Source organism: Rasamsonia byssochlamydoides, assembly GCF_041956645.1.
Source record: "Rasamsonia byssochlamydoides strain NRRL 3658 unplaced genomic scaffold VTN77scaffold_93, whole genome shotgun sequence".
In the NCBI taxonomy this organism is placed as follows: Eukaryota; Fungi; Ascomycota; class Eurotiomycetes; order Eurotiales; family Trichocomaceae; genus Rasamsonia; species Rasamsonia byssochlamydoides.
The window spans coordinates 1-23,739 of record NW_027192476.1 but is presented as its reverse complement, the minus strand read 5'-3'; the positions used below and the strand labels follow the sequence as shown (position 1 = coordinate 23,739).

Here is a 23,739-nt window from a genome sequence, read left to right as displayed (position 1 = left end):
TTTGCCCGCGACCTCAGCCGCAAGACGAGTTAGCCATGAAAACCCAACAAGTAATCGTTTGACTTTAAAAGGTTATCCATTGCATGATGGATTAATCCATACTCCACATGCATGTATCCGTGCCACTAACTAAACTACACGTTGCTGATGTCGTCCACTTGTACTGTAGAAGTCTACCAATCAAATCATAACTAGCTCCCTAGGTACTGCACACAGTACATACTACATACAGCACACAGGAGCAACCATAGGCATAGCCTAGTTGGCAAGGGTATCGGCAGTTAAACTTAGGGGGGTGTTGGAATTACTTACACCTGAATGGTCAAGACAGTTGCCTTATCAAGGTTGGGGGGGGTGGGGGGTATTCTGGGAATCTTGCGATCTGCCTATGAAATGAAGCCTGCAGCTAGCTACTCTACCCGCAATAATTAGAAATCTACTGTGAATATGGGGTGTTCTGGCTTATAATATAATAAAAAGCCTAATGTTTCCGTTATTCCTCCGTCTTTCTTGTTATTTTTTTGGCCTTTATAGAGCAGTCATTAATTAGCCTCTTCTAATATGATCTCCTTCTAGTCTTAGATTAGACATATATAGTATGCTTATATATATGTAGGTAGGTAGGTAGGTAGTTGCTTTTTATAGGTAATCTGCACGACAGTATGCAAAATGGAAGTTAAGTTTTTTTTTTTAACAACAAGCCTTGCAAGGTCTTGCTTTGCTCGACTGGTTTTTAAACTTTGAAGAAGAAGAAATATACCTGTTCTAGATATACTACCTACTATAAATAAGAGATTTTTTATCATCTACTTGAACTATTCCTAGGCGGGCTCCCTACCCATACATATTCCTTGCCATATTCTCCTCACCCGTCTTTCTTATATTAGGTATATAGATAGTATTTATTATCTATTTCCCAGGTGAGCTCCCTACCCATATTCCTTGCTATTGGTAGTTCTTGCTATATCCCTTACCTGTCCATATGCTTGGTTTGTCCAACGAAGATAATAAGCCAGCTGCTACTAAGCCTGGTTTGTGGTCTCCTATTGATCCTCCTGGGCAGCGTGAAAGACTAAATCGAAGGAGGAGACTGGTTTGCAGCCTTCAGTTCGCTAATAAGCAGCTCCGTGAAATCCTCTTTAAGTTATGGGAGAAGCAAGATGAGCAGGGAAAACTAAGAAATAATCACAAATTTATTTTCAAGTTTGTTCCCTTAACCATAGAAGGTATAGTAGTCCTAGAGAGTACAGCTATTTGGTCACTCAATAAAGCTGTTAAATACAATATATGTCAACGTATTCAAGGAGTCAAATTGTGAGTTACCATGTACATGTTAGATTAGAAATGCTAATTCCATCTAGAATTCATTCATCTGGTTTATGCTATTCGGATGACGGTCGGGTGCAATACTGCTTTTTTTTTGACATGAGCAAGAACCAGAACTCTCTCCAGTACTGGCAGATATCCCCATCATCACACTTCGCGAAGATCACAATCCCCCTTCCAAAATACGGCCAGATGTATCAAATTTAGCCCCTCTTCAACCAGGTTGTAAGCTCCACCCCTCTGAAGAGCTCGGACTGCACTTATGTTTTCTACCAGATGCCGGGTAAGAGTCGTGTGTCATTACAATTTCCGAGTTGAGTGAGAGTGGTGCTAGGCTGCATTCGCTGCAAGCTGCGATCCTATCTATACTTGTATCTCATACATACTGTCCGGGTAGGCACCTAAGTCCTGCATGTCCGAGATGGACGTTAAATCTGTTGTCCACATGAGGAGTTGTTTTTCCATGATCTGCAGTATTAATTTAACTTGGTGAGCATGATAGACACGAGTTTCAGATTATACCGATACCTATACTTTACTTATGCCTTTTAAAAAAAAAACCAGGCTCGCCAACTAGGCTTACCCATAATTAGGCTATGTCAGCCGCCGCAGCCCAGCTACATACATACAGGTGCGGGTGAGGTCCCAACTCAATGGATCATCCGTACCTACCTAATTTTTAAAGTGTTATTATTTATTAATAGTAAGTTGACAGGATTAGGTAAGTGAGACGTGGACCCATGGTATCGTATCCATTGGCGCTCCGTTCCGGTTCGGTCCGCCCGGCCTCCCTCCCTCCCGCTGTGGTGCCCTGCCCGGGTCCCAATTATTATGATTAACTTACTTACAGTAGATGGTAATGTACTCATTCAGAATAAATAAGAAGAAAAAAACATCACTAACTACCGCCTGACCTGCGTGACCTGCCTGATCTAGGTAGATACTATATAGTATCGACTGCGCTGGAGTATTAAAAAAAAGAGCACAAGTACTCCGTATGGAGGGCATAAAAATGCAACCAGGATAATGGAAAATAAAAAAAATGAAAAAAAAAACAGGAAAATGCGAGAGTGCAAGCAAGAAAAGACTTGGAAGACAAATGCAGAGACGAAAACAGAAGAAAACGAAAAGAAAAAAAAATGAAGAAGGGAGAAAGTAAGCCCGTTCTTTCCGTTGAAAACAAACCAAAAACAAGTCTATATACTATACCATTTGATGTCCATTCCATCGACAGATGCAACTCCAGCCATTCATTTTTCTTTTCTTTTTTCCCTTTCCTTTTCCCCCTTCCCACTTTCCTTCCTTCCTTTTTGTATGCATGCAGTATATATGTATATACATTAATGACATTATGATCCCATTGAAATGGGACAAACAAACAAACCTTTCTTTCTTTGGACAATGTATGAGCGAATGAATGCACGAAAATCAATCCGCTCTCTACCTGTGCAGGCTGCGCTGTATGCACCTCGCGTTCTTTCTTCACTGCTTCGTTGAACTGTTTCTTTGCTTTTTTGTTCGTTTGCAAGACGATCGACAATACTGTATGCTGTATGAATAGAATTAATTGAATCCAACAACTGCAGCAGCAGCAGCAAACAGCAACAGCAAACAGTCCCGGATCTCTCTCTTTTCTCTTAGATTGTATGTAAATAAATAATAGAGCCCCATGTCTTTTCTTTCTTTGCTCCTCTGTTTCTTTTTTCCCGGAATCTGAATTTATAGTAGTTTTTTGATGATAAGAAAAAAAGAAAAAGAAAAAAGCCCGATGGTCGATCAGGACAGCCGCAGGTTGGTGTATCACAAGTGTATCACAAGGAGAAGAATGAAAACTAAATGCAGAGTGAAAACGGAAAAGGGACATTGAAATGCAAATGATGAGAAAACTGCAATATTAGCAGTCAAGTCAAGTCAGTCAAAAGGGAGAAAAATGGACAACCCAGACGAAAAATTACAGAGTTAGGAGAAAGAAAACTAACTCCTGAAATGCAAAGCACTAGGCTGGGTAACAAGGCTAACAAAGCAAATCACTGGGAAAGAATAGGACGATAGGACATCAGGCTGTACATGCATGCTGGAATGGTGGGATATGAGAGAAATGCGGTGAACAGTGAATAAACACAACAAGCTTTTTACAGCTTGGTGAGCTTTTTGAGCCAGACTATGTCTGCCTACTTCTTCTTTCCGTTCGGAATCCCCTTGAGGATGTCGTCGAAACTCATGTTCGGGTTGTGACGGACAAACTGTTTCGTCGGTGGCTCCACGGGCATCACGCCGGCCGGCAACGGCAAGGCTTCGAGTCCCGGGTGGATAGACATGCGATTGCTCTGGAACAACCCCGGCGAACCGGTGCGAGGCACCGGTGACACCCCGCCGGAGATCAGCGACGCAGGTCCTTGGATATCGGACATGGATCCAACGGACGACTGCGGCGCCGGCGTCGGAGCGGAGAACAGCGAGGCCGCATCGTCGTTCGTGATGGGCGATCCCAGCAGCTGGCCCTTCTCGGCCCACTGCGTCGCAACTTGCCAGCAGTGGCTGCGGCGGTAGATGCCATCGACGCTGCTCGTGACCACATCCGACGGCAGACTGACCACGCCCGTACCGCCGGCGACGCCAAACCAGCTGCGTCCGGACTTGGGATCATTCTGCACCCACGGCGCTCCACCACGGGGAGCCACGCAGAGGAAATACTCCACCCCCTCCGTGTGCCTCAGATCAGGCGCATCGACCACCAGCAGCGGGAGTGTTTGGATGACGGCATACAAGAAGAGCCACTGGCCACACCGGTTGTCGGCGATCTCCTCGATGTTCTTGCCATGCGCACTGCGCCGTTCAAACTGCATGAAGCTCTGAATGAACGGGGTGGACTTCATGCTCTCCTGCGTGTAGGACCCCATCAGGACCTCGTTGATGTCGGCGTCTTTGAGTTTCTTTTGGCGCTCCTTGGCTTCTTTCTTGGGATCCATGGGTTTCCGATGCAACGAACTCAGGCTTGGGATCTGGGGGATATCAAACGGGATTGGGGGCAGCACCGGCGGCGTGCTGCGGTCGTACTCGCTCATCATCCGCCGCAGCGCTCGGATTACCGACTCCATCGGGTCCTCCGCCTCGAGATCCTCACTGGCCATGTCCGTCGTCCGCGTCGTCAGCAAGGTGCGGTCCACCAACATGTCGTAAAGCGATGCGAAATCTTCGTAGACCTCCTTCAAGAGAAGCCGGTTAAGCCCACTCTCTTCGAATTCGTTCTTTTTGGATCCTGCCTTGGGCGGCCACGACCCGTATTTCTGACGATAGTAGGACATGATGAACTTTCGGAACGCGAAGAAAGACGCTTTCCATGCTTTGAACCGAACCGTTTTGCTCTCCGCCGCCGTGTTGGAGTTGGCGATCCCTGAGAACAAGGAAGGGAACTCAAACTCCTCGAGCTTGGCTCGCATGACCTTCAGCCGATTCTCCAGGTCGATGTAGCCTCGTTCCAGGCGCTTTCGCGTGACCGGACTGATGAGCTCAAACGTCGAGCTCCGCAGTCGCTTGAGGTCATCCATCTTCCCCACGCCGTGGACGAAGCCTTCCAGGTACAGAGGGTAATATCGCAGCTGCTCACCGAGAACGATAGCCTCAATGGTCTTCTCCCGGCTCTTGCGGACGTCACCCAGGTGGAGCTCGTCGCAGTAATTTGCAAAGCTCGACGTGGCCACCTCGCCGAAAGTCGAGCCATCTAGATTGGAGAACTCAAACCGGCGTAACAAGGCGGCCACCTCCATCAGAATGGAAAGGAGGGTCGGATAGCGAGGGGTCGCGATCAAGGCCTGTCCGAGTAAAAAGGCAAAGAGATTCCGGAAAAGCAGCAGAGTCTCCGCGTCTTCCGGAGACAGTTGACACTGAGGGCTGGAGACATCGCTATTGAGAGGGATCGGAAGGTAGAGATGAAGCTCCTCCCTTGGTTCCTCGACTAGAGCCATCCGTCCACTCCCGCTACTGGCCCCATCATTGTCAGCCCACTGATGCTCCGCATACGTATTGGCATCAGAGTCCGTGATGGTGAGGGTGCGGGTCGACTGCCTCATGGCCTCCATCTTAGGGTCGGTACCTCGAGCCAAGTAGGTCAAGGATGGCGAGTCGGCAAAGATGGTCGAGTCGACCTTGAAAGACGGCGGTCGGCGGGTAGCTTGTGGGAACAGATATACAAATGTATCGCCCTGCTCGTTCCATAATTCCGTGATCTGGGGAGAAGCGGGAGACCGTCAGCGGGGAACAACGGAACCTGCGGAAAGATGTCAATTCAATCAAAGTACGCACCACTTCCCCTCTGGACAAAGGGCCAAGGTCATAGGGGATCTTCTGATCCAGCCCCGCAACCCAGGCCTCATATTCATGAACTCGGACATCCATGGAAGAAGGGCTTCGTAACTTTCCTGGCATCCAGCTCTTTCTTTTACTCAGGCGTGGGTGCGATTCTCCGGGAGTACCGGGTCGTGAGGGTGGTGCAAGAGCAGGAGAGCTGTCCCTGCTCCCGGGTCTGCTATCCCCACCTTCGCTGAGGGCCTTGTTGACGGCGAGCAAGGAGGGAGGTGGCGGCAAAGGGTCGTTCAGGTCAAGGGGATCTATGGGCCCGGAGCTTGTTTTGGGGCGAGATTCTGTGGAATTGGGTTGGGGCGCTGAGGCATGGCGCGCCGGTCGTGAGCTGCTGCGAGCGCGTCCGGAGGGTTGAGCAGATAGATCAGGAGAATCCTTCTGCTGCGGCTTTAGAGATCTAGAGTCCCTGTTGGAGCCTAGGTTCAAGAGAGAAGAGATGCGACGTGCCGACTTGACTGGAGCGGACAGCATTGTGGCAGCCGACACAACTCGGAATATGTAAGATGCTGGCCCTGTAATGACCGGACAAGAAGCATGGGAGGCTGCAGGAAAGAGACAGCTGATCCGCGCTTCCCAGTGGCGGTCGGATACGAGCAGACGAATGCCAGCAGCACAACTGGCTCTGTTATGATCTCAGGTCGTGCCAAGGGAATGGATCGGCAGCGTGGCTGCAGAAAAAGGGAGGGCGGCGCGGAGCGGGACGTCTGAATTGGCGGAGGAAGGAGGGCAATTGGAACAAGCAAGCAATGGCTGCAGATCCAATCGTTCTCAAAATACCAGTGAGATCTTTATTCTAGTATAACAGGATGTCGAGAGTCGAGATGTGGCTGAAGTCTCAATATCGGATGTGAGGGGAAAGTGAGCAGCGAGCGGCACGGCCGGATTGCCGGAAGGGAAGGAACTGCGGCGGGAGAAGAGCGTCGATGGGAGTCCACGCAAACAGGAGATGCAGGCGAGAAGATAGATATCAGATATCAAAGAACTCCGAGTACGGAGTAGGGAGTGAAGAGAAGAAGAGGGCCCGGCGGAGACCTGGCTGGTTTCAGAACGAGAGGACAAGGTTGGAGGGGGAGAGAAATTTGCTACTTGCGGGAACAACCCTCTCCTCTTGGCATCTAGAGCAACGATAGCGATTGTGGTAAATAGGTGAGTAGTAGCAGTAGCAGTAGCAGTAGCAATGGGAAAAGAAATTTCCAACCTTGGACAAATAGATGCTAGACAGGGTCAGACAGCCAAGCACAGCACAACACAGCACAACACAGCACAGCCCAGCGCACAACGTGAGCAATTCCAGGCCTTCCGAGTCCCACGACAGCAGCTGGCCTCCCTACGGAGTCGTCGGGTCTCAGATGGGGTACTCGCGTTCAGTTCGCGGGATTACGTATCCTGGGCTATGAATGGCAGTGTGGAGAGCTTCGAGCAAAAATCGGTATGATGACGTGGGACCGCCACGATGACTCCAAAAAAAGACCTCCCTGCTGCACTAGCTACCTGACTAACAGCAGCCGGTCCATGGCCAGGGTGCACGGCTCGACTCAGTAAAACCTTCTAAAGTTCTCAGCCTCCTTCCAGGGGTAATGGACTTAGTAATTGACGGAGTACAGAGTAATACAATTTACAGTTGCTGCTGTAGGAAAGCATACAGACAACGACACTGCGCCCGAAGGCTTGGCGATAGTAGCAAGGAACTCACAGAATTCATAAATAACGATCTCATTGGGATATTAAATAAGTGGTTGAAATCATGTGGACAGTGGCGGCTCTCTTTCCTGGATGCTACACTCGCCTAGGAGACAACCACAAGTTTGTCTAGTGGTACCCCTCTTTTGATATGTTTTTGCTAGATATTATCCTGTAAACTTCAGTCTTTAGGTGTTTGGTCTAATCAAAGCATATACTAGTGAATTCACATTCCAAGACGCAGTTCCTTTTTTACGTATAGACAAAGTTCCCCTGCTCTTCAAACTACGGATGCAGGATATTCTCCCTTTTGTCTAGTAGGATCAAAGGGAAAGAGAGGAGAAAGAGGCTTAAGAGAGAGTGAGAGGATTGAGATATGGACTGTCGTGGAGGATTTATTCCTTGGAATAGTGTCAATGTGAGTGAATATAAAAATTTATAAATTTATCATCGGGAGACTTCAGTGCAGTGCAAAACTCTCTCATCTCGCAAGACTCACGGCACCAATGCTGAATAGCCCACTATTCCTGTGGCATTTTTTGTCCCCCTTTGAATTCTGTTTTCGCTTCCTATCCGGGAAACCGAATGTCTCGCAGGGTGATATCATCCTTCGGTCCTTTTGATCAGTCGCACTGATCTCTTCCCCAGATCACAGTCCCCTCGTGACCTCATCTGCCGCGACAGCCCCCACACATGGACATCCTTATCGATCTAACAGTGGCCACTGTCCATTGACATTATTTATTGTCATCACACGCGTCCAACATGGCTACTGCGGCTCATCCAGGTGATACCTCGACCAAGGATCCGATCGATCTCTTCCGCGGCTGGCCGAACCCCGCCCTGCTCCCGGTCCAATTCCTCTCCCACGCGTCTACCATCGCCCTCTCAACCCCCTCGATCTACGAACCGGGCCTGCAATATGGCCCGGACGAAGGCTACGGGCCGCTGCGCCAGCATGTGGCCGAATGGCTGACTTCCTTCTACGCTCCCCGTGACCCGATATCGAGGGACCGCATCTGCATTTCCGGCGGTGCGAGCCAGAATCTCGCGTGCATTTTGCAGGTCTTCACAGACCCAGCGTACACCCGCAATATCTGGATGGTCGCGCCCACCTACTATCTCGCCTGTCGGATCTTTGACGATGCAGGGTTTGCCGGTCGCCTGAGGGGAATTCCCGAGGATGCTGAAGGCATCGATGTCGATTTCCTGGAGCGGGGCTTGCAGGAGGCAGAGGAGAGGGCAGTGGCTCAAGGGAATACGAAACCGGTACGATGAAGATCCCTTGCGGCTGTGATAAGGTCCTTTTCAAGAATGTTGCCGGCGAGAAGGAACAATTCTGACTGCTACTTTTCATCTGGGGAAGAAAAGTCATACAAACCCCCGCGGCCGTGGAGGAAGGTTTACAAGCATGTCATCTACTTGACCCCGACCTTTGCCAACCCTTCCATGAAAGTTGTGTCCTTACGACGACGCGAACAACTCGTCCGGCTCGCACGACGCTACGACGCCCTCATCGTGACCGACGATGTCTACGACTTTCTCCAATGGCCCTCCCTCCCCGAGGCGGTCCTCCCCCACCCCGAGAAAACGTGTGTCCCGCGTCTGGTCGACATCGATCGCTATCTTGACGGTGGCCCAATTGACGAGTGGGGAAATACGGTCAGCAATGGCAGCTTTAGCAAGCTCATCGCACCGGGAGTAAGGACGGGGTGGGCGGAGGGTACCGAGAGATTTGCGTATGGGCTATCACAGGCGTATGTCTTTGTCTTCCATCCCTGTCCAAGAACCCCCAATACCATCTAAATCAATTGGTTGAGTCAGACTTGTGCGTCTAACCATCGATCAATATAGGGGATCGTCGAGATCCGGGGGAGCTCCCTCCCAGCTAGCGGCGACCTTTGTCGATCAGCTCCTGTCCACCGGTGCCCTCCAAAAGCATATCGCAACGGTCCTGCAGCCTGCTTATAGAGCACGTTACCAGCGGGTCATGACGGCCATTCATGACCACCTCGTGCCTCTTGGTTTCAGCACGCCTTCGAGCTCTCTCCCTGTGGTGGGAGGGTACTTCATCTGGGTCAATCTGCCGCAGTCATTACGGGCCAGTGACTTGGCGCAGAAAGCTTTGACAGAAGAGAACCTGAGGATAGGTAGCGGCACCCTCTTCCAAGTGCAGGGTGACCCTACGGAGAGCAGAGACGACTTCGAGGGTTGTATCCGAATTTCCTTTGCCTGGGAGAAATTCGATCTACTGGATGAAGGCGTGCAGCGGCTAGCGGATGTGGCGCGCCGCATGCTGGCTGCCAGCTAGGCTACCACCCTTGATCAAGAAAAGCCGGCCATTTGTCGCTCACATTCGAAGTACTCCGTACATCTGCCACCTCTCGTCTGAAGAGAGAGAATGCGTGACCGTAGTTGACAGATGACAAGTATGGCTCGATTTCCCTCAGGAGATCAACAATTGTGAGCTGTCTCATCACTCATGCCCAGACGACTTTTTGCAGTGACCATTGTAGCTCTGACCCTTCGCCACTGCTGTTTAAGGCGCAAAACATACGAGGTACAGACATGCCACCATCAGGTAGGCCTGGGCTATTACCTACATAGGTAGGGAATATAGCGGCCCAACAAGTCGGTTCAATTCTAGATTCTCCGATGCTCAACCCACCCTCAGTTCAGCACTAGAAATATGGTAAAGAGAATATCGTTACTTGTAAGGAATATGAGCCGGGAGTCCGCCTAGGAAGTAGATGATAACTACTTATATAGTAGGTAGGCAGAACAGATATTTTCTCTTCAAAGTTCATCGAGACCTGTCAGAGTACTCCGTCTGTCCTGTGCGCGGTCGGGTACTTGGTCCGTAGCCACCTGACTCGCTTCTCGGTTGGAACGGATCTGTCAAGCTCAACCTCCTTAAATGAGGGGAAACTATCTCGTTAACTGCCACTTCTTCAGTCTTCACAATTGACAACGCTCTTCCTCTCTGAGCATCGAGTCATCAACTAGGCCACTGAGCCCCTGGCGATCCTAGCGATACTAGTCAAAGCTTAGCTCTCACTCCCTCACTGGGCAGAGGGCAGGATCCCAACTGATTGGTCCGCCCAACGAGGCGGATCGGTTTCGCATTTCATTGCTGGCATCACTTCGAAACACCCTAGGGAGTAAAGTCCCACCGTTATGCTTATGAACAAGATTTATAGTTTATGCGGTTGCCTCACATTGATTGACTGATGATGGCCTGATAGGTGCTGATTATTCATCCGCAAGCGTTAGGCATCGAAAATCCACCACGGTCGCTCTCGAAGAATATTGGAGATTCTCACGATGACAACAGCCTGCACATTTAGACACTGTCCACAGCACTCCTTTACCACTTGTCATCGCATCAATGGCAGTGGTTGATGCTTGTCTACTCCATACCTTGGCAGTGACCGTGGCTGGCCACGTTCCTTCCCCGTCACCGCGCAGATGCCGATGAAGAATGCCATTCCGCGTCCTGCACAACCCGTGTCCTGGACAACGACTCGTCACTCCGCAGTAAACATATTTTCTACACCAGTGGAATGGAAGCGTGGCAGAGATCTTGCTCTGTTATTGCGTCTGGTGATAACCTATCAGCCACACTGTAATGAACATTGGTTCCTGACACATTCCAGCGCCCCGCTTGTCTTCTCAATTCATCAAAATTCTCCCGTCTGTCATAATAATGCCAAGTCGGGCAGAGTTGGGCCTGCAGAATGGAGGCGATCAGAATGAAGATGCGAGGAGACTCCCAACGAAAACACTACTGTATATATGATGGTCGAACCCATCCATAGGTGACGAAGGGTTATTCAATTCCCTCCCTTCCGGCATGTTCTGATTCCGGAAACACGAGTAACAAAGAACACGTCGAGTTGGTCTTTGGTGATAAGAATCGAATTTCGCTCAGGAGCATCTCAGACCCAGTGCACTGTGTTTCATCTCATCCTGGTCGCGCCTTGCCGAATCGCCAATCAACCGGGGGGAGTGCCTGATTCCGCTGCACGCTCCGTCCCGAAGCCGCCAACCATCGGCACCGTTGCAATCCCTATCTCATTTAGTTCACCATCGAGGTTTTTCAAGTCTCGTTTCTCGCCTCTCTTCCCAGAGCGGGGTGGAGCCCTGTTCAAGGCTCCGGCTCGCTTCGACTTTTTGGTCTTGTCGAATAAATCGCCAAGCTGGCTGTTGATCCCAGACTCTAGGCAGGACGCGGACTTTTTAGCGCGGTGGGCTCCTATTGATCATATTCACTGCCTTATTTGGACTATTGATAGGTATTGAGCCCTGACCAGGCCGCGCATTCTTTTTATTCACACTCCATCTCCTCTTCTCTCTCTGGTCAATCATTAATTCTTGGTTCACCTTCAGTCACTCGTTTTTTATTTGTGTGTGGCCGGCACCCACAACACGCATTGGGAGTGCGCCATCACCAGTCACTCCTTTACATACAGCAGTGTTCATCGATCGTCCCGGCGACAATCGCTCTTTATTTCCCACGTGGGACATTTTTCCCACCACTCGCACACTTCCCTTTCCCCAAATCCACACAACAAACGCTATTTGGGAAGAAAAAAAGTAAAGAGCATCACTCTTTATCTGTCTCTCTTTATCCAACAAGTCACTCTCTTCCCCCATTGTTAGACGTTCGTTGTGTGCTACCACAATACATTGTATGACAGCACCATTGAAATAAACATAGCAGGAAGGGAAAAGGGATTGACTATATCTTCAGCACCGGTTGCTGGAGATTCGTTTGCCGAGTTTTCTTAACAGGTTTCTATCTCGCCATCTTTTCTTTTCTGCAGGTTCAGATTTCGAAATCTTCGCCTCATCCTTGTCACAACAATGATGTCCAGAGTCAGCTTGTTCCTCATTCGCCTTCTCTTGTTCCTGGGGTTGTCAGCTGTTCTTGTCGACGCTGCGCCCATGCCCCAGACTGCTACTACTACAGCCGCTTCGTCTAGTAGTTACTGGGTGGCCAATATCAAACGTCAGGGAACGGTCGCTTTCAGTAACTCGAGCGACTACCAGATCTTCCGCAATGTCAAAGATTTTGGTGCCAAAGGTGAGATTTGCTGATACGTCGTCCGGTGGAAAATGACTAGACTAACGCTTGTTTAGGTGATGGCTCGACCGATGATACGGATGCCATTAACGAGGCCATCTCGTCAGGAAACCGATGTGGTGAGGGCTGCGACTCATCCACTGTGACGCCAGCTATTGTCTACTTCCCACCCGGCACGTATATCGTTTCCAAACCCATTATCCAGTACTACTACACCCAGTTCATCGGTGATGCGCTGGATCTGCCCGTTCTGAAGGCCTCGCCAAGCTTCACGGGCATTGCCGTCATCGATTCGGACCCTTACGAGGCTTCTGGCGCCAACTGGTACACGAACCAGAACAACTTTTTCCGGTCTGTTCGCAACTTTGTCATCGATCTGACCGCCATGCCTCAAAGCTCTGGTGCCGGTATCCACTGGCAGGTGGCGCAAGCCAGCAGCTTGCAGAACATCCGCTTCGAGATGGTCCAAGGCGGCGGTGACGCCAACAAACAGCAGGGCATCTTCATGGACAACGGGTCTGGCGGCTTCATGACGGACCTTGTCTTTAATGGCGGCAACTACGGCATGTTCGTCGGTAACCAGCAGTTCACCACGCGCAACTTGACCTTCAACGGCTGCAACACGGCTATCTTCATGAACTGGAACTGGGCCTGGACCTTCAAGTCGGTCAGCGTCAGCAACTGTGGTGTCGCCCTGAATATGTCGAACTCGCCCTCGAACCAGACTGTCGGCTCCGTGATGCTCCTGGACAGCACCATTTCCGCCACCAACCAGGCCATCGTCACGGCCTTCAGTGCTGACAGCATCCCAGTGGGCGGTGGTACCTTGGTTTTGGACAACGTGGATTTCACCGGCTCTAAAGTGGCCGTCGCGGGAGTTGATGGCAACACGATCTTGGAAGGTGGTTCGGTGGTGTCGTCTTGGGTGCAGGGAAACACCTACACGCCGTCTGGCGTATCTTCCAAGGCCAAGCGCTCCGAACAGGCCTTGCAGCCGCAGGAAGCTGATTCCTGCCCTGCTCCTCAGGTGCGCACAATTACGATCGTGAAGACCCTGCCTGTCGCCACTGAGGCTGCGACGGCCACGGTGCCTTCGCCCTCAGCGGTGGCTTCGGAGGCTACTGGCATTGTTCCTGCGGTCTCAGCAGCGCCGTCGGTTGCTACTGGTGCTGCTTCTGCGCCCTCAGGGGTCAATTCGGATGTTACCAGTGCTGTTCCTATCGTTACTCCAGTTGCGTCCTCACCTTCAGGGGAGGCTGCATCTGAACCGTCGCCTATTTTGTCCATCAGCGTGAACATCCCTGGTGTATCAGCTACTGTTGTAATCCCTCCAGCCGCTTCAACTGCAAGGTCTGCTGCATCGTCTTCTGCGACGGCATCCTCCGGCGCGAGCACCGGCACCTGTACGAACACTGCCGCATTAAAGGAGCGTATCCAGAACACTCTGACCACGTCGACCAAGCCCTCGGTCCTCCTGAACGCCCAAGGCAAGGTGTTCGAGCGCTCGAAGCCGCAGTACGAAACCTACCCTGTGTCGTCGTTTGTCAGCGTCAAGTCGGCTGGAGCCAAGGGTGACGGCGTAACGGATGATACCGCAGCGATCCAGCAAGTTTTGGATAGTGCCACGGAAGACCAGATCGTGTATTTCGACCACGGCGCATATCTCATCACGTCCACCATCAAGGTCCCCAAGAACATCAAGATAACGGGTGAGATCTGGCCGCTTCTGATGGCTTCTGGCAGCGCCTTTGCCGACGAGAACAACCCGATCCCCATGCTCCAGATCGGTCAGCCTGGTGACGTCGGTTCGGTCGAGATTTCCGATCTGATTCTCGAGACGAAGGGTCCTGCACCGGGCGCGATCTTGATGGAGTGGAACGTGGCCGAAGCTTCGCAGGGCTCCGTGGGCATGTGGGATGTGCACTTCCGCGTTGGTGGCAGCGCTGGCACCGAGTTGCAGAGCAACACGTGCGCCAAGGATCCGACGTCGACGGCAGCGCCCAACCCCAACTGTATCGGCGCGTTCATGATGTTCCATGTGACGAAGAGCGCCAGTGTGTATGTCGAGAACTCGTGGTTCTGGGCCGCGGACCACGAGCTGGATCTGCCGGATCATGGACAGATTGACATCTACAACGGTCGGGGTGTGTTGATCGAGAGTGAGGGCCCTGTGTGGATGTACGGGACGGCGTCGGAGCACAACCAGCTGTACAACTACCAGATCTCCAACGCGAAGAACGTGTACATGGCGTTGATTCAGACCGAGACTCCGTATGTATTCCGCCTGATCGGAAAATTATTGTTGCTAACGATTCTTACAGGTACTACCAAGCCAACCCCAACGCGTTGACGCCATTCACTCCGCAAACGAACTGGTCCGACCCAGACTTTTCGACCTGCACGACAGACTCGTGCCGCAAGTCATGGGGCCTGCGTGTGCTGGGATCGTCGGACCTGTACGTCTACGGAGCAGGGCTGTACAGCTTCTTCGACAACTACAGCCAGACGTGTCTGGCGACGGAGTCATGTCAGGAGAACATGGTCGAGGTCGACTGCTCGGAGGTGTACTTGTACGGGCTGAGCACGAAGGCGAGCACGAACATGGTGACGTCGTCGAGCGGCCAGGCGCTGGTGTTGCAGAGCGACAACGTGAGCAATTTCTGCTCGACAATCGCGCTGTTTCAGCAGGCATGACGCCAGGATTAAGAGGGATGATTCGAGGCGCATGACTGGACTGGACTGGATTGGATTGGATTCTTGAGCATGAGCTGTAGTTAGCTATAGCTATAGCTCTTGCCTAGATATTTATTTTTTTGTTGCACTTTTTAACTTCGATGGCATACCCCCTTTTCCTTTTTGTTTTGGGTTGGTTGGTTCTTTGATTAATTTCTTCAGAATAAAAATATTCCTTTTTTTTTCTCCCCCTTCTTCTTTTATTCTCTTTTCTGCAACACTTCCTCTTTTTCTCTCCCGGGGGGTTTTTTTTTTAAAAAAAAAGAACCGGGTGATTTATTTATTTTGTCTTGCAGGATGATTATCTTCGCAAGATGAAAAGGAGGAGAGAGAAAAAAAATTTTCTATAGATTAGATAGACAGATAGGTTAGGCAATTAGACATGCAGACACCATGCATGCACGGATTGTGAAGTTCAAAAACGGACAAAAAAAATAAATCATGTCAATAATACACTCCGTATTTGTTAGAATATGGATGGACGCGTCTCGAGGAATATATGCATCTGGATTCAATGAATTGGTTAATTAATGATCCATCCTCACTCACGCTTCCTGGCATAAATGCGAGGATATTTTTTTTTTAAAAAAAAATCGTACTGTCATATGAAAATGATTGTGCTACGGTACTTGTAGTTTTAGCGGCTACACTGTATGTACTGTACATACATACAGTACATTAATTGACACTGTAACCAGAGATCGCTTCAATTAAACGCTATCAGACATGATATATATAGGAATAAAAAGAAAAGAGAAGAGAAGAGAAGAAATAAATGTCGTTTCGGTATCATATGATTCGTCATAGCACTGATGTCAGTAACTTCCTATGTATGTACACACGTGCTGTATGTATGTATGTATGTACATACATACATGCTTCATATTTACCGTCCCATCCAGCCACCATCCACCGTAACCACCTCACCAGAAACATAGGCGCTGGCCTCGCTAGCGAGGAAGATCACCACCCCCTTGAAATCCTCCGGTTTGCCCCATCGACCAGCCGGGATCCGAGCCATGATGGCAGCGTTCCGATTGGCATCGTTGATCAGCGCCACGTTCATGTCGGTATCGATATAACCCGGGGCGATCGCGTTGACGTTGATGCCCTTGCCAACCCATTCGTTGGACAGGGCCTTGGTCAGTTGCGCGACGCCTCCCTTCGATGCCGCGTATGCTGGGACTGTAATTCCGCCCTGGAAAGAAAGTAGGGAAGCCACGTTGATGATTGAGCCCCGTCTGCCCGTTGGGAACTCGGAGGCGTCTCGGGATAGCAAGTAGGCGCCGAATTCACGAGAGAGGGTAAATACCGACGTGAGGTTGACTTGCAGGACCTAGGACCACATAAACGTTAGTTCAAATCTGCTAAAGTGTAGTTGATATCACTGGAAGCATATATATACCTACCTCATCCCAATCCTCATCCGGAAAATTCTCACTGGGATGTCTCCGTTGGATTCCAGCGCAATTGAGCAGAATATCCGGCTTTATGCCTTGCTTCACGACGGCAGGAATGATGCCCTTGACCGCTTCCCGGTCGGAGAGTTCTGCTACATGGATCCATGCTTTGCGGCCAATGCGGTTGACGATCTCGTCGCGGGTTGCTGTGTTGGATTCATCTCTCTACTTTGTTTGACAGTACATGTTAGCTTGTTCCGTGCACAATCATCAGTTCAATAATCAAGGTCAGTCATGTTCCTGTGGTTATTGTGAGGATTCTGCCAGCCAAGTCTTACACAGAACCGTTGAGGCCATGGAGAATGATGAAACAACAGAGATGAAAACCAGTTATTAAACCCACCTGCACAAGCACAACGTCTGCTCCGGCCTCTGCAAGCGCAATTGCCATCGCCTGGCCGATTCCACGCGTGCCTCCGGTTACAAGCGCGGTTTTGCCGCTCAAGGAGAAGAGTGAGGGGAAAGAAGAGGCCATTTTGCTTGAATTTTCTCAATTGAGGAAATATCGAGGGGAGAAAAAATGGACAGATGAGTTCTTTCTACCGGGTATGTAGATCAAATCACCTTTTGGTGTGTCGCCATACTAGACACCCCCGGTTATTCGTAATAGAAACTGCGGAAGCTTCAATTTCTTGGACAGCTTCCGCCTTAGAAGGCAAAATCGATGGTCAAGGCTAAGAACACTGACGTTGTAAAGGGTAAAAGGAAAGAAACAAGGTCAGTCGATGCAAGGTAGAAATGGGAGTCACCGCAGTTGATTCTTCTGATCGATACTCTCCGTCAGCTGTACGGAGTACCTCGTGCCCCGCATCTGTGTACGGAGTACAGAGTACTCCGTATTACTCCGTATGAACTGTAAGGTCTAGAGGAATCTAAAGTGTAATAACGTATTTGGAAGTACTGTACGGAGCTCCGTATGTACCCAGTGCGGGGCAGGATCAATTGCCGAACAATACCCGACAGTGGGAATATGTGATCGGCTAATGACCACCCTCGGCGATTGAAAGACTGGTTCACCAACTCATTTCCCGATCGGCATTCAAATCCCCAAAGCATTGATCTTTACGGAGGTCCCAGTAATTCATGTCGCGATATTCTCAGTGTACTCCGTACTCCGTACGGATCATGGAACTCGGATGATTCTAAGCCTTACTATAAGATGTACGGTTGCTTTCATTCTATATAAGAGAGCCGCCAACCAGCGAGGATAAGGATTGTCACTGTACACACTCCATTGCGTTCACAGGAGAGAACTTCTCCTTGATGTGAGTTGAAAAAAAAATTCATTGAGGCCCATCAAACAATGATCTCTAAACCAATAATGCTGCCAACTGTACTCTGCGTAGAGCATCAATCAGGTCTTCGTGAGACCTATGGAAACACATTGCTGTTCAATCCTTGAATACATAATGAAGGCGTACCGTCTCGCAATGAAAGTGAATCACATGGAGTGACTAATTCATTGGTTCGAAAGAAAATGACTGACATCAAAGGTAAAAAGAGAAGAAATCTGCTCTCTAGAGCAAATTTGGTACGGTGGATGAAGGTTAGGTATGCTCGTGCGAGTCCAGATCCAAGCCCCAGAAAAAAAATTGGGGGAAGCTGACGAAGTGTGGGGAAAGACTGACCACCAAAAAAGCTCCTTGTTCCTTCCCGAGTCAGCTCTCAGCAAAACTGGGGATTGTCCGCTGAGTCAAAATAGCAAGAAACAGGGCACATTTCGAATCTTGGAATCCCATCTCGTATACATTGATGCAATTAGTGATCGTGTGTCGTCCACAGGTCTTGGTCTCTAGCCTGGCGGGTTCTCCAGTTCTGCGACAGATGCGATTGTCTCATCGCCAGCGACATTGCAGCACAAGATGCTGTTTCCACGCCAATCACACTTGATTTGATACTCTGATACGTGATTGTTTAATTTCCAGTCACAATGGGCCTAGACAAGCAGAATTCGGTAGCAAAGCGCAGGCACAAGACCGGCACGGGACAGCGCGTCTCGAGAGCGTGTCTCCACTGCCGGCACCGCAAATCCAGATGTGATCTGTGAGTCCAACTCCATGTCATCCTGCTTTTTAAATCACCTGTTGACAGAAAATCACAGGGATAGCAGCGGCAGCCCGGGAACGCCGCCTTGCCAGCGATGTCTCCGAGATGGTCGTGAATGCGTCTTGGGCAGCTCTAACAGAGGTGGTCGACGAATCCGCAAAAATAAGATCATCAATGTCACAGCCAGCACCGAATCATCGACCCTTCAGACCGTTCAGCCGGATCCCCCTTCCACTTCTGCGCAATCGGACAGCCGTTCATTCCCAACACCCCGGTATCCGGGACAGGATATCTACGTGAACCCTGTCGGCGCAACGACAGATCTGGGGGCCGCGAATGACGATGATTCAGCGTCCACTGCCGACAGCGCAATCGACTCGGCGGTCCCGAGAAATCCATCTGACGCATGGCAATGTCTAACCGGGATCGCGAAACGTGGTGGCGACGGTGCAGATACGCGCCTTGGGCGGGGGCTCTACTCTTCTGGTGGTTCCGGTGGCTTATCAGGTGTCAGTGGGATTGAGGCAGCTACAAATGGCTTCCGAACCAATAGCAGTGGCATCAAGGCATATAAACTCGTCCAGAATGGCTCTTTGGACCCGGAAACGGTGTTCCAGTTGGTGAGGCGTTATGCGGAGAACTTCCATCCTTATCTTCCCCTGGTGCCGAGAAAGTACTTTGATCGAAGTAATCTCGATACGTTTGCATCCAACGAGAAGCATTTACTCACAGCTGTCCTTACTATTGCTTCTAAGGACTTGGTAGATACGCCGCACATCCACGAATATTGCTCCAAATACATGCATGAACTGATCTCGGGGATCGCGGCTGGCGCAGACTGCGACGTGGAAGCGGTTGAAGCTTTACTCCTGCTGGCGGAATGGGAACCTCAGGGCCTCCGCCCCCGTGTCGAGCGTGTTGGAAGGGGCGAGGAGGATCGCGCTGCGTGGATGCATGTTGGTCTCGCTTTGCGTTCCGGGTATTTTCTGGGGCTCGATCGCACGTCCTTTCGGGGCGATCCTGCAGGAGACGCTGAGACAGATGCGCGCAAGAGACTGGCGTGGACCAGCTGCTACATCTCGGATCGACTCATCTCGGTGCGTATCGGACGTGCCTTTTGGTCCCGTGGACCAGGCCCCATGACGGGGTTCGTGAGTCAAGACTTTCCGACTCTTCAGCCCGTCAACGAGGGAGACGAGGACTATGCGAAGATCATCCAGGCCACGTTGGACCTCACGCAGTTGTATGGCAACGTGCATGATGTTTTGTATTCCGGGATGCGCACGAGCAGTCAGATGATGCTCATGGGAGATTATGTGAAGTATGCAGATGATTTTCGTGTTGCGATCTCGCGGTGGAACCGGGTCTGGGGTACTTTGGCCTGTGAGTGAAAACGTCTCGTAGTTTTGATGGTGTTTTCACTGATCAATAGCAGGTTCTCCTCGTATCAAAGTGACATTGCAGATGTCCTACGAATATCTACGACTCTATACCAACGCCTTCGCGTTCCAGGCGGCCATATCTCAGGCATTGGTAACGAAACCCAAGGGTGGTGATGCTCACTCTCAGAGAGAACACTTGAGGGCGGCCTTCAGCAATGTGGCGTCGATGCCTGACGCTCGATTTATCTATGAATCCGTGGATGCCGCGAAAGCGTACCTCACTATTCTTGTCAGCTATGTGGACCCGGAAAAACATCTCCATTTCATGCCACTTCGATATTATCTGTAAGATCTACGATGCCAACTCGTTGCGTTAGTTGCTAACACTATAGTAGATACAGCATCTACGCTGCCGTTTTCCTGTACAAGGTAATACCCGCTTCATCTGCGTCTTCAATTCGGTGGTAGTAACAGTGACAGGCCCGGTCTTTTGGTGTCATGACTGCGAATGAGGAAGTGGGAGTGCGGGAATTAGTATCTCGCACGACTGAACGGCTGAAGCGGGCGAGCGCTGGGCCTGACGATATGGGTTCTCGGTATGCTCGTCTCCTGGAGCTTCTGTGGAAGCCCAAAGCTGCGCCCGCCACGACGTCTGCGGAAACCCGGCCCAACAAGGATATTCAGTTGTCCAACAGCTTACCCAATTGTGTTCCCGAGCCGGCATACATGCACTTCAGCCCGGCGAACGACTTTTCTTGGCTCGATCTGGAAGCGGTTGGGGATTATGTTTCTGGAGATCAAATCGCCGAAGCGGGTGTACTAGGGTTTAATGCCTTCCAGAACCAGAACTCGAACATGTATACCACCGGACAGGATCGTCCTGAGACGTGGCAGGCTCCATTCTGGACTGGCGATATGACGAACAGCCTTCTCTTCTAGGCCCATTCCCTTCCCCGTCATTGCGTGATCATTTGCATCGAAGGAAGAGAATATTATCCATTGCTGTATCGTGACGATCGCTTCCTGATCTACCTGCTCAGGTCATCATCGCGTGGTCTCTGTGGCCCGGAGGACCTCCGAAGCGGCAATTATGCGGGGGGAGTGGGGTATTGAAGCTCCGGTATATTAGCCGCGTGTAACCCGTAGAACTGCCGGTCAGCACTTATATCGACTTGAATAATAAATTATCTCATTTACAGGCAGCTGTCGGTGCTTCCCTGTTGAGTGCCATCTGCTTTATATTCCTCGTCGCTGGGGCTGCGTGACAATGGCACAGCTGAATGAAATTAAGGGCCGGCTGGCTCTGATCACAGGAGCTTCGGGAGGGTAAGCAGCGTCGTTTCTTGCCATCAGAACGATTCGATCATACTTATATGAATTGGGAACCGCAATTCAGAATCGGCTCTGCCTGCGCCCGACAGCTCGCCCAGCGTGGGGTACATCTCGCGTTGACATACTCCAGCAATCTAACGGCCATCACGGCGCTTGTCAATGAGCTGAAGCCCACATATCCGGACCTTCGCATATCGACCCACCAGGTCGATGTAGCTTCTGCAGAACAGATTGAGAAGATGTTTACCGAGATCGACAAAGAACATGGCCAGCGCCCGGACATCCTGATCTCCAATGCGGGATATGGAAAGCGGGTTCCAAACGTCTGGGACATCACCCTGGAGGAATTCGACTACACGATCACTGTCAACCTCCGCGCGTCCTTTATCCTCGTGAAGGGGGTTGTTGAGCACATGAAGGCGCAACGATGGGGGCGGATCGTGTTCATGTCGTCGATTGCGGGGTATGGCGGAGGAATTAACGGATGTCGTGAGTTCACCTGTAGATCATCTGCTTTAACTTCGTATGCACTAAGACACTTTTTTTATCATTACCAGACTACGCAGCCTCCAAGGGCGGACTGACGGGCATGATGAGGAATCTCTCGACCCGACTGGCCGAGTTCAACATCAGCGTCAACGATGTAGCGCCAGCTCTAATCGGGGACACGGGCATGGTCCCCGGCGCGCATGCGATTCCCGAAGTTGCGGCCACCATTCCGCTGGGAAGGTTAGGGACGACGGAAGAGGTGGCCAATGTGGTGACCATGCTCGTCACGACGGGGTATATGACGGGGCAGAGTCTGTTGTTAGCGGGGGGATTGAAATAAAATTAGAACATAGGCTAATCACCCCTTAACGGTTTTACGAACTATGACTGTGCGCTTGACGGGTCATTTGCATGCGACTTTTCTTCATGTTATATTTCTGAAATTGTGCATACACATACGAAGAGTTCTACTCACGATGGTGGACCACAGGGCTTTGCGATCACTATCGATGCTGCTGCTGCTGTATATGTAGAATACATACCATTATATCATATCATTCAATCCCCTATGGAAGGAATCTCTTTTATGAAAATTGCTTTTACTTTTTCTTCCTCTCAGTTGTCAGGTTCAGCGCCTCTCACCCCTCAATAATCACCTTCACGACCGGAACCCCTTTCTCATCCACCCCTTTCCCCGCCAGGGTAAATGCCCGCTCGCCCTGCCCTTCCTCTGCCAGCTTCACGCGATGCGTCACCACCTTCTCCTCGACCCGCTTGAAGGTCTCGCTGGTCAGGAGGTTGATAGCGGCCGGGTACGCGTGGCCGTCATACCGGAATACGCCGACGAGGTCGACCTCGCGCAGGGCAGCGGCGCCCAGGGGCAGAGTCTGCACGGGCGTGCCCATGCCGATCTGCACGAGGACGCCACCCGGTGCGGACGCGTAGATGCCCGCTTGCACGCAGGCGGGCACGCCCGTGCAGTCGTAGACCCGGCTGAAACCGTTCGGGATGCCGTGCGTTTCTTTCAGGGTGTTGGCAACGCTCTGCGCCGTCTGCAGCGCATACGGGATCTGCTCGGAGTGCGGGGCGTCCTTGGGAGGAGGCGGAGGATTCGAGGAGGACCGTGGGATCAGCGTGGTCTTGAGCCCCAGGTCCAGCGACTTGGCGACCTCGAGGCGGGCGGCGTCGATATCTGCGATCACGATGGAGGTGAAGTTCTCTGACGTGGCGAGTGCAGAGGCAAGCAGCAGGCCGATGGCGCCGGCTCCAAAGATCAGAGCGGCTGTCTCTTCGCCCAGCGAGCGCGCCAGAGCGACGTCCTCCTTGGACGGCGGACGGGAGCGACGGATAGCATGCAGACAGACGGCGAGGGGCTCGGCGAGGGCGCCGCCCGTGAAGGAGACAGAGTCAGGCAGCTTGTGGCACATCTCCTCGGGGTGGTTGGTGAGTTCCATGAGGGTGCCGTCGAGATGCGGGAAGACCTTTGCGCTGCTGCGGAAGCGCATCTCCGGGCAGAGATTGTAGCGGCCCTGCTTGCAGAGCAGACACTGGCGACAGGGGAGTCCGACCTCGAGGGCGACGCGATCGCCCACCTTGAGCGTCTTGACGTCCGGTCCGACGGCCGTCACGACGCCCGAGGACTCGTGGCCCAGGGCCATGGGCTGGCGCACGACAAAGTCGCCGTTGCGGCCGTGCGTGTAGTAGTGGAGATCGGAGCCGCAGAGGCCGGTGGCTCGAATGGCGATTTGCACTTCTGATCCTGTGGGAGGGGGAGTTTGAAGGGTTTCCTTTGCAGTTATTAGCAAGTGAAGTAGCACGAGTAATTTATTGACAGATAGATATATTG

The 23,739-nt window shown here is 51.2% G+C and overlaps 8 protein-coding genes across 8 annotated transcripts; 4 read left to right on the top strand and 4 right to left on the bottom strand.

Annotated features, from left to right (window-relative positions):
• Nucleotides 1–2,296: 2,296 nt before the first annotated feature.
• Nucleotides 2,297–3,190, bottom strand: VTN77DRAFT_9722 (uncharacterized protein; the record flags this gene model as incomplete). Its single annotated transcript, XM_069426360.1, has 1 exon — nucleotides 2,297–3,190. The coding sequence occupies one exon, from the start codon at nucleotides 3,188–3,190 to the stop codon at nucleotides 2,297–2,299; it is 894 nt and encodes a 297-aa protein (XP_069273699.1).
• Nucleotides 3,191–3,497: 307 nt separating this feature from the next.
• On the bottom strand, nucleotides 3,498–6,156 carry VTN77DRAFT_9721 (uncharacterized protein; the record flags this gene model as incomplete). Its single annotated transcript, XM_069426359.1, has 2 exons — nucleotides 3,498–5,552; nucleotides 5,629–6,156. The coding sequence occupies 2 exons, from the start codon at nucleotides 6,154–6,156 to the stop codon at nucleotides 3,498–3,500; spliced, it is 2,583 nt and encodes an 860-aa protein (XP_069273698.1).
• A 1,974-nt stretch (nucleotides 6,157–8,130) lies between these two features.
• VTN77DRAFT_9720 (uncharacterized protein) lies at nucleotides 8,131–9,676 on the top strand (the record flags this gene model as incomplete). The annotated part of the gene is made up of 3 exons (XM_069426358.1): nucleotides 8,131–8,634; nucleotides 8,737–9,122; nucleotides 9,220–9,676. The coding sequence occupies 3 exons, from the start codon at nucleotides 8,131–8,133 to the stop codon at nucleotides 9,674–9,676; spliced, it is 1,347 nt and encodes a 448-aa protein (XP_069273697.1).
• A 2,636-nt stretch (nucleotides 9,677–12,312) lies between these two features.
• On the top strand, nucleotides 12,313–15,145 carry VTN77DRAFT_9719 (uncharacterized protein; the record flags this gene model as incomplete). Its single annotated transcript, XM_069426356.1, has 3 exons — nucleotides 12,313–12,451; nucleotides 12,508–14,722; nucleotides 14,773–15,145. The coding sequence occupies 3 exons, from the start codon at nucleotides 12,313–12,315 to the stop codon at nucleotides 15,143–15,145; spliced, it is 2,727 nt and encodes a 908-aa protein (XP_069273696.1).
• A 925-nt stretch (nucleotides 15,146–16,070) lies between these two features.
• VTN77DRAFT_9718 (uncharacterized protein) lies at nucleotides 16,071–17,119 on the bottom strand (the record flags this gene model as incomplete). Its single annotated transcript, XM_069426355.1, has 3 exons — nucleotides 16,071–16,520; nucleotides 16,594–16,809; nucleotides 16,988–17,119. 3 exons carry the CDS (start codon nucleotides 17,117–17,119, stop codon nucleotides 16,071–16,073), a joined length of 798 nt encoding a protein of 265 aa, XP_069273695.1.
• A 1,455-nt stretch (nucleotides 17,120–18,574) lies between these two features.
• VTN77DRAFT_9717 (uncharacterized protein) lies at nucleotides 18,575–21,011 on the top strand (the record flags this gene model as incomplete). Its single annotated transcript, XM_069426354.1, has 5 exons — nucleotides 18,575–18,687; nucleotides 18,746–20,073; nucleotides 20,126–20,417; nucleotides 20,468–20,501; nucleotides 20,553–21,011. 5 exons carry the CDS (start codon nucleotides 18,575–18,577, stop codon nucleotides 21,009–21,011), a joined length of 2,226 nt encoding a protein of 741 aa, XP_069273694.1.
• A 328-nt stretch (nucleotides 21,012–21,339) lies between these two features.
• Nucleotides 21,340–22,233, top strand: VTN77DRAFT_9716 (uncharacterized protein; the record flags this gene model as incomplete). Its single annotated transcript, XM_069426353.1, has 3 exons — nucleotides 21,340–21,398; nucleotides 21,469–21,893; nucleotides 21,962–22,233. 3 exons carry the CDS (start codon nucleotides 21,340–21,342, stop codon nucleotides 22,231–22,233), a joined length of 756 nt encoding a protein of 251 aa, XP_069273693.1.
• A 298-nt stretch (nucleotides 22,234–22,531) lies between these two features.
• On the bottom strand, nucleotides 22,532–23,551 carry VTN77DRAFT_9715 (uncharacterized protein; the record flags this gene model as incomplete). The annotated part of the gene is made up of 1 exon (XM_069426352.1): nucleotides 22,532–23,551. One exon carries the CDS (start codon nucleotides 23,549–23,551, stop codon nucleotides 22,532–22,534), a length of 1,020 nt encoding a protein of 339 aa, XP_069273692.1.
• Between the last annotated feature and the right edge of the window lie 188 nt (nucleotides 23,552–23,739).